Below are 16,863 nucleotides of genomic sequence, written 5' to 3' on the forward strand. Positions count from 1 at the left end.
CACTCCATATTAAATATGGTATGATTGCGCCATTTTAGGGTACTGTTTTTTTGGTCTATTACAGTCTCTTATTATCAAACAGAAATTTTATTTTTATTGCATGAACGGATATTCAAATGTCATCTAAAATATATAGAGAAATGAAAATGTACTCCCCCCTCCCCCCCAACCCAACCCAACCCTCTCTCAGCACCAAAATGCATCTTCAGAGCTGCCAGCATGAATACAGCAAAAAAAAGTGACCAGGGTTTAGCTTCAACACAAACGGGTAGTATGTACTAAAACTTCTAAAAAGGAATATTGAATGGGTTACCTAAAGCAACCAGATTTAAAGCTATCATTTCTCCAGTACATTGTAGAAAATGATATTTAAAATGTGATTGGTTACTATGAGCAACACCTCCAGTTTCCATTTAAGTCTTAGTAAAGCTACCCTAAATTTTCCGTAAAAACAGTGTGAAAGTGCTGTAAACTCTATGCCATTTAAATGGCTTATCAGAGCAAGAATGCATGGATAAAATACAAAACTTAATAAATAGAAACCCTCTTGTAGTCTTCCATGATTCTGTATGTTGGAATGTAAATGTACACCTTTCAGATACTAACACTTCCCTTCCCTAAGGAACTGGCACATAGATAAGTGCTTAGCTTACTGTGCAATACTAGTGCCATAATTGTATTTGGAAAATATTTTATATTAACATAGAAAAAAAAAAATAGTCCCCTCCCTTTCCCAATGAAAAGTGATCTAAAGTTTCAATCTTTTTTAACTATTTTTTGAGAAATATTTTTTTTTCTTCAAATTAACCCAATAATTTTTAATCTACACTTTTTTTTACATTAATTTGGGGAGACTTAAAAACACATTATGTAGGTCTAAAGTTACATTACTTGCAATAAGAAAATGTCATTAACAATCTAATAATCCATGTACGACAAAAGTGCATACCACTATTTATTGGTAAGATGTAGTGTTGCTTCAAAATCTTTATTATTTTTAAACTAAAATAGAAATAAAAAATTGCATTATTCTAAATGAGACTTTCAGCACTACCTTACCTTGTGTATCACATCTCTATTAAAATCATTGTGAGTGGTTTAGGTTTTACAAGATTGTGTTTTTCCTTTACATTAAACTTTAGCTTTTATTGTCTTACTGGCTAAAGTGTGTAGCATTCACAAATATGCTTGCTAGATCTGTAAGCAGTTTGCAAGCAAACACAAATGATCAAGCATGCTACAATAGTAAAAACTATAGAGATTACATTTTCACATATTGAACTTTACTAAAACCAATTAATCTGATATGTATTGTCTTTCTACAGCAAGATAAGAATTCTTGTTTGATGATTGACCTCACTGAGGCAATAATGCTGGTCCGGTTGTTGGTCTCTCATATTCAATGACACATCACTTAAAAAAATAAACAAAAAATATATAAAAATTAAGCATCAAAACACGTTCACTTTTGTATTATTGCACTATTAGCTAAACCTTCTATCACTTCCTAACTACATCCAATTGCCCACACTATTCTTTTCCAATTACCCACACTAATATTTCAAACCTATGAAATAAATAAAAAAACTTGCTGATGGTACAGGGGGACCAGGGAAGCGAGAAGAGTAACTTTATTTTGTTTTATTTTTGATTCCTTATTCATGGAATGCTTTTCCTTCCTTTGTTCCATTGACCGCTCGTGAGCGCATTTTCAAAACATCGGCTGTGTCATTGTCCAACATAATGTATATGAATGTATGTATATATATATAAAAAAAAATACATACATAAAAACAATTTAATGGATGGATTGTTTGTTTTCTTTGCAATGTGAAATGAGAGAACTGGTTTTACATACAGACTTTTTTCTTCCCCTCAGACATTCGTCAACTCCTTTGCGGTCATACAAACAGTTTGTAATTCATAGGCTATAGAAAGTCCTGTACAAAGTCTGATGTACTCAGTGCCCAAAATATGAAGTCTGTGTTGCAATGGAAAAAAAAAATTGAGACATCTAAGCATTTCCACTCGCAGAGTAAGAAAACTGTGGAAAGTGCGGCCTTCTTTCATTGTCAACAAATTCCAGATTTTCATCTGCAAAGAAATAAAAAAAGAAATAAAACTAAAATATGACTGTAAATATCTTGTTTTGTTATTCACTGCAGTGTGTAAAGTATCACAAATACATCTAATTTATTTAAACTTGACTCCACTTTGACTTTTTGCCATAAAAAGCATCGATATTATGATTTAGCTCTAATATTTTATATTCAAAATGAGGACCAAAAATAGAACCTTGGGGACACCACCTGGTAGTGAAAGAGGGGGGGGGGAGAAAAGTGAAGTAATGAGAAGAGACAAAGAAAGAGCAGTCAGATATGTAGGAGGACCTCAAGAAGAAAACAGTGTCATGCAGGCCAAGGTCTGAAGGATATGCAGGAGGTGAGGTGTCATAAGCTGCTAAGAGGTCAAGGGGAATGAGCAGAGAGCAATGACCCTTGGATTTGGGAAGGTCATTGCTGACTGAGTGAGGGCAATTTCAGTACAGTGAAGAGGACGAAAGCCAGGCTGAAGTGGGTCAAGCAAGGGAGTAAGAGGAAAGAAAGGTGATAAGTTGGTTGTGTAGACAATCCACTCAAGGAACCTGAAGGCAATGGGGAGGAGAGAGATGGGCGTCAGGTCAAGGGTGATTTTTTTCAAGAATGGAGAGACAAGGGCATTCTTGAAAGTAGAGAGGGGTAGTGTCTGATGAGAGAGAAAGGTTAAAGAAACAAGATCAAGCAACGGGAGACAGGGAGTAGAGGAGGTGGGAGGGCACAGGTTCAAGGGAGAGGTGTAAGGACCAGATTAGGGCCATGAATTAATGTCAAGAAATTATGGGGGGAGAGTAAAGGTGAGGAGGCTGGTTGGGAATGGAGAATGTGGAGGCTAGTTGGCCTGGCGGGAGACTATGTTCTGACGGAATAATTCCATTTTGGATGTCAAGCGGTTGTCAACATCAAGGATGTAGAGTGGGAGAGATTGAAAAATTATGCTAGTCTATGCCTTCACAATCAAGTTTGGAGTTTTCATTTGGTAGGAGGACAGCATTTAAATTTATCAGCATTTTAGTAGTGGAAGAGTTAATGCTTTCTGAATATGTATCTAGTTTTAAAAATGAAAGAATCAAAAACAAACTTTAAGTGAGGTTCCATTATAAATAATATGAGACTTGGGATGAGCTTATTACTACAAAGCACTTATACCCTGTGAAAGATGTTTGATTAGCAGAGAGAAGAGGGAATGTGTATGCAACGGCCTATTAGATGGGTACAGTAGAACACCAAAATCTTTAGGAACCAGTGTAAAATCCATATGTCATCAAATGTGGGAATAATTTTAGGTTTGTTCTTTAAAAAAAATCTTCAAACTCCGCATAGGGATTTTTTTTTTGCTATCTTTTAAAAGAACTAATAGTTCTCTAGTTACACTACTGGGGGAGGCAGCTAAACATGTGTCCCGAAAGGCTGTATTCTCTTCTTTACAGTGGGTGGTATCTGTAGGCAACATCTAACAAGTGGGTTTATCCTGTGAAACATTATGCTGCTTCTTGAAGTGTTTTATCTGGCATTTGGTCTTAATGACTTTTGATCGGGGGCTGAATATCCTGAATGCCTGAAGGATGTAAGAAGCAGGGGACATGAGTGGGGTGGCAAGATAGTCAATAAGGCTCTTGCCACCTACATAGATTGATACATAAAAGTCGGGACCATCTGCTGTGCAAAATTCCACTGCTGCACAACCAATGCTGATAGCCAGCTCTGCTCGCATGTTGTGCTTTAAGGGAACACAGATGAAAGTATAAGTGCCCTTCAGCACCGTAACTAAGCTCTGACTTTTCCACATGTCCTGTGCATTATGGACTGGTGCCCATGCAATGGAAAAGTGAGGCAGCTGTTGACTTGATCTGCATTGTTTGAAAGGAAGGATAAAAAAAAAAAAGTGTATGAAATTTAGGGTAGGGATGGTTATTGTGTTTTTAACTTCGAAATTTTAAAAAAAAATTAAATAAATAAATACTATACAGAAACTCTCCCAAAGAGACACCCGAGCATATCGGGAACAAATGCGTCCGCACAGGTATGGCTCATGCATTAATTAAGCAGATTAGAGCCCGCCGTGGTCTGAGTCATGTATAAGAGAATACTGGATCACCCTGACTGTCTGTAATTGTGGCTATTACGGCTGCAAGAGGAAACCTCAGTGACTTGGAAATTATTTTAGTGGCATGTTTGGCAGCTGTTCCAGTGACCAAGACAGCTGAGCTCACTAATGGATCATGAGCAGCAATGTCCTAGGTGATGTCAGCTATAAAGGGCAGCAGTGGTACCATATTGTGGTCGCCGAGCATTCGTTCTAAGTGCTGTTACACATCTGCTGTGCCTTGCAGAGTGCAGGTCAATTGCTGGAAAATTTCAAACCGTGGTGCCAGCAGAAAAATATATGAAAATGAAGGGAACTCCACAGAGCAGGATTATAATTAGGTTGCAGCTAGGGAGGCCAATCCTGGGCCGTTTTCTCAATCCCGGGATTCCCGATTGAAAAAAAATCAATCCCGGTATTGGCCTAGTTTTAAAAAAAATTGTTCCCGTCCAGCCCCCAAAGTGACTTACTGGGCGGCGACAATGGCAGGGAAACTAAAGCATGGCCATGTAGAGGGGTGGGCGGCGCTCCAGCTGGCGCAGTGCGCACAGCCGGGGGAAGGGGGAGCCGGGCAACGTCGGATTGGAGGCTTCCGATCCCTGGATATTTTTAGGGATTGGCCTCCCTAGTTGCAGCATATCAAATGCTAATCACAGTGGGCAATACACCCTTGTGAGTCCAGTCGTGCAAAGAGCACAAGCATTAGACAGCCGAGCAGTGACGGAAGGTACATGGTCAGATTAGCCATCCTTAACCAGGTTCCCAAAAAAGCGATGAGTGTAAAGCCAACAGTCAAGGGCTCTGTGGATCAGTAACACAGGAGGCATTTTCCTGACATGGGCGGGTAAAGTAATTTCATTAAAAGGCAAGGTCAGTGCTCAGTTTTGCTCCACATTGCAGCACTGACGGGGAGGGTTTTCTACCAGGCTGACAATAGTCCCCCATCCATAGAGGACATGTGGTCGCCCAATGTTTTTATCAGCATGACGCTGTTTTCTATAGATCACGGCTGTCTGCGAGACACCATTTTCCACCAAGACCACCCAGGCAAACGTATAGTGACTTTGTTCTGGGGCTGCGCATTGGTAGTCTCAATACAATGTGCATGCAGGCCGCACACTTTATATTGAGGTTATGAGTATTATGTATTAGAAGGTCTTATGATGTATATATTGGGAGGTGAGGAGAGAGTCCTAGCATGTTCTGGATTCTTTTTAATAAGATGCTTTTTTTCTAGGGGTGCCCAAAATCCAGGCTTTGCTTTGCTATTTGAAAGGGTTGTTATTAGCAAGATTTTAGTTCGGACAATTAGGACAACCAGCTCCAATATCCTGCGTTTCTGGGAACTAAAATCACAGATTTTAAAACTTTTGTCCACAGTGCTTCATTTTAATATACAAATTTGGATATAGCTTTGTATACCAATTTTTTTGTATTATATTTTTTAGTATATAGTAGGATGCTAAATTGTGGATTCATTCCATCGCTACTTTTTATTTTTAAAATATATGTTACATTGTATTTAGAATCTGTATGCATTTAATATTTTTATCACTGCAGTCAGCAAGTCTTGGAGGTATTTTTTTTTGTGGCGTGTATGCTGGATACTGATCACTTATCTGTTAGGAATTAATTAGACAAATCACTGCTGAATTTTAGTTTCAGTCTCCTCCAACAGTCCCTGTGTGCCCGACAGAACGGGGAGACGCAGTTCATTTGGGGTAAATTAACCCAAAGTGCCGCTTTAGAAAAAAAAGAGATTGAAAGCAAAACCTGCATATTTTGTATACTAAAAAGTAATTGCAAAGCTATTTTACACAGCAAATTAAACTTTTTCATGAGGATACTATTGCTTTAATGTGAGCCCATAAATGGAGGCAAGTATACGCCAACAAAACTGACTTCTACATGACGTGTTTTTCTATAGTCAGCGAAGAGAGAATGTTGCAGGAAAATGACCATGAAAATATAGTTTTCCTGTGTGAAGCTCTGCACAATAGAGCTTTCCATATTGAGAATTGCACGCTTAAAACCTGCTGGTGTCACTGTTGCTATATTTGAAGTGGTTTGGTCTTTCATTAAATGTCCTCATAGCTTCATCTCCACCAGCAGGTCATAAAAGGTTACTAAACACAGCTAAATTCCAGACGCATACTAAATAGCAACGAAATGGAACTGCAAAGGCAATTCTCTTATCCATGGAAGGGGGTTACAAGCTGAAATATCACAAGGAACGTTTCTAAGTTCTCATCCGCATAACAGTCGTTGGTGCTGGAGTCATCTACGCATGCATTGTATGATGTAACAAGTGACACTGATATAAGAAGACCATTCTGTATATTATTGGTATAGCATTGTTCAAGTCACTTTTTTACAATTTACTTCAAAAATAAATAAAATTACCCTATTTTTGATCATTTTGTGCCATAAAAACTGGCCTGCATATTACAGTCCGAACACGATAATAACACAAAGCTGACAGAGTTACGAAAGAGTGAGGGGCGGGCCAGCTCTAGAGAATGCCTTATCGCTGTCCTATGTACTCAGTCTGGACTATTAATTTACTAAGTGGAGTGGTATCATTGGCTGTTGCTGCTACCTGTATAGCCGTACTATGTGATGACACGGCTATTACTAGGATGCAGCTGTAGACATGGAGCACCAGACTGCATGCAAGGCGTGTGGTGTTCTGACGTGCAGGTGAAGCGGCATCCAACCTTATCTAGTAAGGGAAGGGACCCGTAGGAATCAAGTTCTTTTTTTTATTTTTTGGACCATAAAATACAACCAAAATGTAATCCAGGCAGTGAATTTAAAATGTAGGGCCTGGCCATACCCAAAAATATGCCATTATGCCGGTACTTGGTGAGATAGAAAGTACCTACTTTAAAAGGGAAAAAAAAAATCTTTCATTATACATCTTACAAAATGATGTTAATAGTACAATCCAAATGCCGAAAATACAGCAGCTTTGGACTGTTCATACTTAGGATCAATGATTGGCATTTTACAAACCTATCTAAAAACATTATTATTTTTTTTTAATATGCTTAAACAGATTTATACCTTGGTCGGGGGGTGTTATAGTGATCATCTGCGCTGTGAATTCCTCATCAAAATATCTTGTGTCAGTCTCTGAAGTAACTTGCGGCTTAAAAGGTGGCACAAGCTGTAACACAACAAAAAATGTAAAAAAAAGTTTAACTGCAATAAAAGTGTCAGTGAACAGGGAGATGTATCAATCCTGCTAACCAATCAGCTAGGTGCTAGATAAATGATAGCTAGAATCTGATTGGTTGGCAACTTCTCCACTTCTCTTTAGAAGATTTGATACATCCCTCTCTTAGAATACTGGAAATTTACAGAGAGTGGCAGCCACTTGGTATAATCCCAAATCTTCAGCAAAATGGCTCCATACCAGGTGTTTTATACATTTGTAAATGTTCATTTTAAATGCAAGTTGAGCACACAATGGGGTCTATTTACTAAGCAGTGTTAGGAAACAGAGTGAAAAGTGATAAGGTGCCGGCCAATCAGCTCCCAGCTGTTATTTTGCAAACACAGCCTGTGAGATGACAGCTGGGAGCTGATTGGCTGGCACCTTTTCACTTTGTCTCCTAAAACTGCTTAGTAAATAGACCCCAATATATCCTAACTACTATATATATGCGTCCGACTGGGCAAAATGTCCATAAGCAGTAAGAGAAAGCCGGGTACACACCTTAAAATTGTGCGATGCGGTGAGCAATGTAATGATATATATCGCGCATGCCGTACACACTACAAGATATGGCGAACGATGGCACGATGTATCTTTACATGCTGCATGTAACTACACCGGGTCGTTCATTAAATTGTCCCATTGGACGTGCAGCACATCCAATTGGACGATTCAATGAGTGACGGATCGAGCATAGGAACGATACGAGCTTGTACAATATTTTGTTCCGATCCACGTCGAGATGACATTTCGGACAATATATCGCATTGTGTGTATCCAGCTAAAAGTGACTGGAAATGCCTAAGTAAATAAAATAACCATGGAAGGTCCTTAGGGTTTTAATAAGGCACACGTTTGTTGTTGAACGACAGATTTGAAGGGAACAGCACTGCTGCTTAGAAAGCAGTTATTTATAGTAGTGACAGCTCGTCACACACCTCCTCCCCTCTCCCAGTTCATTGGCAGAACTGAGGGTTCTATTGCACCATAAAACTTGAGACCTTATGCACCATCTTGGTATCTGGAATCCAGCGTGCGCAAGCTGAGTGGTCTCCACAGATTGTGCCAGGAGACCCCACCTCTTGCCAAGCAATTGTGTGCCAGCACAGCTGCCACAAATCAGCAACAGCTGTGCTTTTCTTTACTCTGGAGCGAGGGAGCATTGGGGGGAGGTTTTATTGCAGCATGGTTGATGTATACAGTATCCTCCTCCTTCTAAAACAGAATCTGTGACTGAAGTATAACAAATTCCACCATTAGGCCTACTATAGGCTGTACATGTAAAAATGACAAGGAGGATGAGTGATGACCATTCCCACCTATCTGCGTGCACGTAAAGCGGCTGAGCGCAGTCATTACCTTTTTCTCATACACATCTTGCCATACGATCCCAGAAAAGAATTTGTGTTGCATGATTTCTTTTGCATCATCTGGACCACCGCCTAACCTGTATGTGAGAAGAGATCAACTGCGTCAGTCACAAAGACAACTCCCAACCGAGCTGCGTAGCAAATGGAAAGATCATTTAAAACATCTGCAGTTTTTTCAAAGATATCGGACCTGTCACGTTTTGTATTTTAACTTAAGCAAAGAGAACCTCGGCTGTAGGGGAGTGTTATGGGCATGACTTGGAGTCCACTTGACCCACACTCTATTGTCCCTTCAAAGGTTAATGAAACGCACACTATAAATTCATGCAGGGGGGGAGCAACTGCAAAGGGGATGCAGTCATCATGGCAACATTTATATTGTCGAAATTCATAAAGTCAACAGCTATGATGTCCACATCTGTTGACATGTGAAGGGTTAGGCTGCGGGATGGGGAGGTGATATTAGGGTTGGGCACTATGGGAAGGGTTAGGATTAGGGGTTAGCGATACTCTCCGCCGGAAACACTGCAGAAATAGCTGACCGCTACCATCAGTTGACCACCGGATGCAGAAGTCACCGCTGGATCCGCCGGACCAGGAAAGTCACCACTGGACCACCAGGAAAATTTTGTCAACATGGTGAATGTGGTCATCATCAATGTCGACAATATGAATCTCAATAAAATATACCAAACCCACTGTAAAGGGGCTAAAAGTTTAATAAAATAGGGGACCAGCAATCTCATCTTTTGAGTCTATAATTACAGCACATTTGCAGATGTTTTGCTGCCTTTATGTATTCCAATCAGTGACTCAGTATAACTGCAGGGCTGTGTATCATGTTACAGTTGCAAACCTTGCCCGTTTTGCCCCAAATGTTTTTAAATAGCTCCACTCATTTATTCTGGTCACCCATTGACATTTTATTTCAAACTGCAAGTGCAAACACCATGTAAAAAATAAACATTACGGGGCAGATCTAATGACCAGCGGGTTGTGTTCTTCAGTCTGTTCACATGAGTAAAATGGCTGAATATATTTAATTCGAGACCCGTGATCAACCACGCCCAGCAGTTAACACTTACTGTATTTCTGTTCACACCTCCAGAGGTGATATGAGATATACCCGCAATTGATATGCGCTGAACACGCTTGCATGCACAGCACGAGCAGCAGGGAGATTTTCCCATTTATTTCAATGGAGTTTCTAGAGTGTGCACTAAATGCAGAATCCCCATTGAAATTCAAGGGGACATTCATTGAGATGAATTGGAGAAGCTCCGTTCATAAAAAAAAATTCTGGCTGTGAGGACCCGACCCCCTAAATTCCTCAACCAGCTCCAGCCAATAGCCAGCCTGGATTTATTGCCTTCATTGACAAGAAAACCTGCAGCGTGTAACCCTCTGCAATAGCGAACCCAACTAAGGCAGGTCAGCATGGGACTGTAGCCTCTATTGGCAGAGATTAGAAGCAAACAAAAAAAAATAACCCCAAATAATCAGTGTACTAAAATGGAACAATCGGCATTCACATTCCAATGCCACAATCCACATGCATGTACATGCCAAGTATAATCACAAATGGGTATGGACACTAAGAACAGAATGGGTTTTACCTAAAAATAAAAGTCAGACACGGAGTTTAAATGGCAGCACCACTCTCCTTATTTTTCCTCTTCTGAACACTCTATTTAAGTCTAGCTGGCTGGTGAACCACTGCACCATAAAGATCTGACACTCCCGCCCTTCCTTACTAAATCGAGACTGGAAGTGCCAAGCACTTGTGCAGGAAGTGCCTGCTGCCAGGAACGGGCACCATCTGTACGCTGCTCAATGCCAGGCCTGACTGGTGCTTGCATAGTGTAGATAGAAAGGATGGAGGCTGTATTAGAAGGGCATTCATTTAATTATACATTTCAGTTATAAAACATTTTTCTTTTTACTCAGCTAAAATATAAATTTATATAATATCATTTGGATGCAGCTTACCTTTAACATGTTGTATGCCCAGTAGTTAATAAAGTTATTAGATTAGACTTTTAGGGGGGATTCTGCACTAAACAACCAGAATAACATGAAGTGTGTCGGTTTTAGGTTTAATCAGCAAGAATAAGCCAGAAAAAAAAAAGAAGGAAACAAAAACAAAAAAAAGATAAATCATCAAAGGGCCGGCCTTCAGTTTCTTACCTTTGTTTTGGGTCTTTCTTTAACAAACCTGAGAGCAGAGATTTTGCTTCAGGTAATAAAGTGCGAGGGAATCTAATTTCCTCCATTAGAATAAGTTCAAAGAGTTTCTCGTGGTCCTGGTTGTAGAAGGGAAGCCGACCGCACATCATTTCATACATGACTACACCCAGACCCCACCAGTCCACTGCCCGGCCATAGTCATTATCTTCTAGTACCTATGAAGAGGGGCACAAAACATTGAAACCACCAGACACTGGAATCTCTTCCCATTCACTGCTTACCCGGGTGCATCAGAAGCATGGAAATAGTCTGTGCCAACATTTATTGTAGTGAAAACCAGGACCCAAATCAAATGTACAGCATGTCACCAGCAAATATGCTAGATCTCTCTGATATACCATTCATGCACGGGCTTATAGAAGACTGATTGCTGCTATTAGGTCTAGTCAAACCGCTGGGTTGAAAGTACGGATAACCATAAGGACCCTGGGGAGTACTATGATATGAGCAATCCTACCCCCCCCCCCCCACCCCACCTCTTCCCAGGCAATGATGAAAGGATACTGCTCACAACTGACACAGAAAGCATCTAACATGTCACTGTGCTCAATATAGTACAGTGTAGGGGCACGTCTCCCGCTAGGTGACCACAGTAGGATGTAATGTATAACTCCATTAATCTAACAATTTCATATATACAGTATACACTGACCATTTGCATTACATGCAGTATTATGGTAGAATATTAATCTTAATCAAGTTCCATGTTGTTTACAGCCACACAGTACCAGCCATTTGTCAATGTATTTATTTATTTTTTCTTTTAAAGTGTTTATTTTTTTTCAATATTTTCTATGTATTTCAAAACAAACAAAATGAAACATTACCAGAAGGTAAAAGTATAGACCGTATAAAAATCATCTAGAAAAAGCTTTGATTTATGAGGGGAAATGGGAAACTGGGGGGTAAAAAAAGAATCAAGTAAGACGGCACATTTCTATTTACGCATTTAGGAATGAGTATCACATTCAATCATTGTGTCCTTGATAAGTGTAAGTTAGGAAGCCAGCGGTGGTCTTTTACCCCACTGCACGTTCTATATGTCGGGTAAAAATAAACCATTTAAAATTTCCAATCATCAGGCTAATTTTGGCGCCATTTGCGAGATATTGGCTGCGATATTGCAGTGTTTGGCCGTCTTTGTTACTTTCTGCAGCCAGCTAATATATAGTATATTTTTAAGATTAAAACACATAACAAAATTAACAAATTATGGCGTCAGCCAGTTGCCCGTCACGGTCTACTAAATATACAATACGATACAACCAACAGTGTCTACCAGGGATACAATATGGAATACATACGGTTCAAATCCCGACAGCGTGAGCCCGGCATGGTTGAAAATCCTGATCGTCCAAGGTAAGTACAGTATGTTCTAACCTAATTTTACCCCCTAACCCTCCCTTAGGGGTACCTTACCCTAACCTCCCCCCAAGTGCCTATCCCTAATCCCCCCTCTAAGTGCCTAAACCTAACCCCCCCTTCTCCGCCGCCTAAACCTAAGTCCCCCCGGGGGTGCCTAACCCTAACCCTCCCTTCCCGTAGCCCAAACATAACCTCGATCGTTAAGCCGGGTGTCGGGCTCCCGGCGTAGGTGTAATGACCGGCATCTGGATTTCAACGCCGGTCATTAGACACCTGCGACGGTCGGCATTTAGACCATCGGCATCCCGACTGCATCCCTACAATACAACACAACCACCACTCTCTGCCAGGTAGCCCATGTGTCAGTACCACCACTGTTTGCCAGAGACGCAATATGATAGAACCACAATTGTACTTGGGGCCTGATTCAGTATGGATCGCTATTGCAAAAGCGTACGCAGATTGGTTGATGGTGCTTACTGCGCATGCAACGCACGTGCGTGAGTTAGCGTTGAGATCACTCAAGCAGAATGAAAGCCATCACAGTGACAGGCTGTGAGCAATTGGAGGTGGTGACAGGGGAGTGGTCAGAGAAATGCAGACGTGCCTGTCCGTTTGAACGTCGTTGAATGGGCGTGCATAAATTAGCCACTGAGTACATACGCCGTTAGAGTACTCATTGCGTGCAACAAGACTTGCAGTTTCTGCGGCAGGTCAGTCCTGCTGTAATTGTGCGTGAGGGGCCGATGTTACTCGATGTTCCCGATGTATATGCAGGACTGCACAGTATTACGGATGTGAGATAGCAGTAGTGGCCGTCTCTATGCTGGCCACGACGGCTTTGCGATTGCATTCATTAGCATATTTTCACCACAGACCTCCTCGCGTAATTGCTGCTGTGATTGCAATAGCGATCCATGCTGAATCAGGCCCTTCAATACAACAACCAGTTCCAATACAACACAACCAACAGTAGCCGCCGGAGATTCAATAAAACATATATCGTGTCGCCAGGAGTCCAAAATGACAACAACACCACAGACACAACCATCACTGTCTGCCAGGTATCCAGTGTGTCCAAACCACCACTGTCCATCAGCGATCCAATATGATAGACTCACCACAGGCCACCCGTGCTTACATACAACAAACCAGCAGCCACCAGAGATTCACTAAAACTAGAGATACAATCATATAATAAGTGATGTTGCAGCATCTGTCACTTGGGGACAAAACAGTTGGAGATAAAAAAAAAAACAGACAGGGCCCTGAGATTTGGTCCCAGTCCCTCTTTGACAGCTGGGAATCGGTTTGATTTTCTTTAAGTTTAAACCCATCTCTGTGACCTGTGTGCACCTCTACTTAAATCACTGTTCTATAAAACAGCTTTATCTTCAGCTATTGTATTAAAAAACACCCCGAAAACTTTTTATACTCAAACTCAATGCCCGTCATCATCTTACCTGTATTTTCTGTGCAGACTTTATATAATACATATGGCTCTTTAGATCTGCCCACATGTTCGTAGTGTACTGCCAGTCTCTACTGATAAGCGCTTAAAAGGCATTATGGCCCATTAATTCTATTACAAGATTGTTAATGGCTTCTAAATTCACATTACTGTACTAAACACTGCTAATGATTACGAGTTCTGTTTGAGATTGCGGTTCCCACTCACCAATATATCTCTTCAATGGATCCCTTGATACAGTTAAACAAGAGCAAAAAAAAAAAAAAAAAGGAAATAAATAAAGCTGGCTAAATTAGTAAAGTGATTGATGGAAAGGGAGAAATAAGTCTTATTTCAGGATTTGAATCCTTTTTTTATTTTTCTGTTTTTGTTTGGAAGGCAAACGGGCTTAAATGGAACTGTTGGTGGCTGGTCGGGTGGGGGAAGACGTGATCTGAAGTCCCGCAGTAAAGATGCAAAAGCTGGCAGGTATTAGATTACTCCACTAAGGTCTATTTACAGCAGCTATTGCCGTATGATTCACAGCAAACGACAGCTGGCTCTGCAGCTGCCCCCATATATGTACAAGGCTAGCACAGCTGCCGGTCTGCCAGGAGCCAGCCTCAGCCTTTACCAGAAAGCTCAGGAGTTCATCCTCTCCGGGAGACATTATTTCACCATGTTGGTTTATACTTCTGGTTTCTTCTTACTGATACAAAGCAGCCTTTTCTTTTAAAAGGCCACCTCTGATCTGCAGCAACAGTCAATCCGATTCTTGCTTCAGCCTAGCAGCCGGCTAACACCAGGGCATAGAGCCAACTGGAGAGAGGCTGTTGTGTGAACACTGCACAGCCTGACATGAAATAAGCACATTATATATATATACGGCCGCTGCATGCAGTATTGCTCAAGGTGTGTTCTGGCTTTCCTTGTAACTAGCAGCACATGTTTAGGGTTTATTATACGCTTCACCTCCAGTCCTTGGCCAGCATTTAAAGAATCACTAAACGTAAAAATAAAAGCTGCCCCGTGTAGAATTATTGTAATTATTAAAAAAAAAAAAAAAAAAAACCTATTAAATATCTTACTACTATTAACTTACTAACTATACGCGCCATGCGTGAGTGACCGCCAGGTCTTGTGCAACCTGGCTTGCGCTGAGTGACTATTTCACCCATAGAAAACGCATCTTAGTCGCAAATGGATGCAAAAAATAAAAAATAAGGGTTCACGAGACTACACTGATTAATTTGGGACACTTGTATATCTCTGTGCAATTGAATCTGTATACGAAGCTCAACGGACAGTGGCGTGGGAAACAGCCACGGCCTCTGCTATGTAACGCTTTGTGTTCAGACGCACACAGATATACAAGTGCCGCATATCAAATGAATCACCGCAGTCTCATGAAGCGGTTTGTCGCAGCCGTTTGTGACGAAGACACATTTTTGGGTAAAAAAAAAATACACTTGGAGCACGCCAAGTCACGGGACCTGGTGAGCGGAGAAGGGCGGTTTGTCGTGACTGCAGCAATAAGGTATGAGGGCACTTCTGTATCACCCTCTACAGCAGGGACGGGGAACCTCAGGCCCGGGGGCCGTATAATGCTGCCCATCCACTACACGATGCGGGGGACAACTGCACGATTACGACGCCGTCTCCTGCGGGGTGAACTGCATACACTGAACGTTCAGACGTTCAGTGTATGCAGATCAATCATCCCCGAACATGGCAACCTGACGGCGGTCGTCAGGTTGACTGTCATGTTCGGGCGATGATTGATGTTAAAAACGACCAGCGGGCGAGCACATCGCTGGTCGTTTTTAACATTTTACTGCCCAATTTGCGGGGTATTACCAAGCGATGGAGTGATAATGACCGTCGTTATTGCTCCATCGCTAGGTTTAATCGCCTAGTGGATGGGCACCATAAGGCCCCCGGAATCATTTGATCTGGCCCTCTGAGCTTTTTTTGGCTAGCAGAGTGCCTAGAATGACACCCTGCACCCGGTATCTATGCACTAGTACCGTCTGGAGAATCCTTAGGACGCTTCAGACGGTCACACCACTGCCCTTACAGCTCCCCGGAGCATCCTCAGGATGCTGCGGGCATTGCTGTAATCACCGGCAATTGTAGCTCCGCCCCTGTGTGACATCACATGAATGGTGCGTGGCCTGCCCACGAATAATGTCCACTTTATCCTTATCGATCCTAACAGTTGGCATTCACATGGGTCAACTTCTGTTCTATATGGTCAAAAAGTTACTGTAGCAAAGAGCAACTCAGCAGTAATATGACTAGTGTAAGATGCAGTAAGCTTGCCGAGCATAGAGTACATTATTCTCCTCTGATCACAGCTCAAAAATCTCTAGTTCTGAGAAGCTGCTGAATCTTTTATGCCTACGTTTGTGAAGGTTACCGGTAGCTTCTATTCTAGAAGATGGATTGGATATTAGGTTTCATTAAGTTAGGTTTACTTTTCTTTGCAACCCTCACATTCATTGTGGGCATGGCAGCTCCCAACAAATATATGAGTTGGTTTCAAACATACAGATCAGATTTATTACCCTACACATAATAAACAGTGTCCATATGTTTCCATCCGCACAGGATATATACTGCTGGATGTAGCATATGCAAAACACAAACACATTGCTGTCATTTAAATATTAGAGATGTGTAATTCTTTCAATAATTTAATTATAAATGTAATTATTTAATTATAAAAAACTTTGATACCCCGGTGTCATCCCCTGGCCACAGACTACTGAGCGGGCATCTCCTTCTCTAGGTTACCCGTATCGTCATAGCAGTGGGAAAGGAGCGCACTTCTGCTGTACGTCTGTGTGTGTGTGTGTGTATGTGTATATGTATGTATATGTGTGTATGTGTACACTGTATATGTATGTATATGTGTGTGTATGTGTATATATGTGTGTGTATGTATGTGTATATGTTTGTGTATATGTGTATATATGTATGTGTATATGTATGTATGTGTATATGTATGTATCTGTATGTGTATGTAT

The 16,863-nt window shown here is 41.2% G+C and overlaps 1 protein-coding gene across 2 annotated transcripts in view; it reads right to left on the reverse strand.

Annotated features, from left to right (window-relative positions):
- Positions 1 to 1,615: 1,615 nt before the first annotated feature.
- The window catches only part of AKT1 (AKT serine/threonine kinase 1), a 128,522-nt gene continuing 113,274 nt past the window's right edge, over positions 1,616 to 16,863 (reverse strand). For both annotated transcript variants that reach the window (XM_088473696.1, XM_088473694.1), the window contains 4 exons: positions 10,960 to 11,174; positions 8,762 to 8,849; positions 7,249 to 7,351; positions 1,616 to 2,094 (listed from right to left, as the gene is read on the reverse strand). In XM_088473696.1, coding sequence (XP_088329822.1) covers positions 2,015 to 2,094; positions 7,249 to 7,351; positions 8,762 to 8,849; positions 10,960 to 11,174 — 486 coding nt within the window. In that variant the 3' untranslated portion in view covers positions 1,616 to 2,014. The remainder of the gene's footprint in view (positions 2,095 to 7,248; positions 7,352 to 8,761; positions 8,850 to 10,959; positions 11,175 to 16,863) is intronic.

Source organism: Taudactylus pleione, unplaced genomic scaffold (assembly GCF_031769625.1).
Source record: "Taudactylus pleione unplaced genomic scaffold, aTauple2 ptg000139l, whole genome shotgun sequence".
NCBI classification, from domain to species: Eukaryota; Metazoa; Chordata; class Amphibia; order Anura; family Myobatrachidae; genus Taudactylus; species Taudactylus pleione.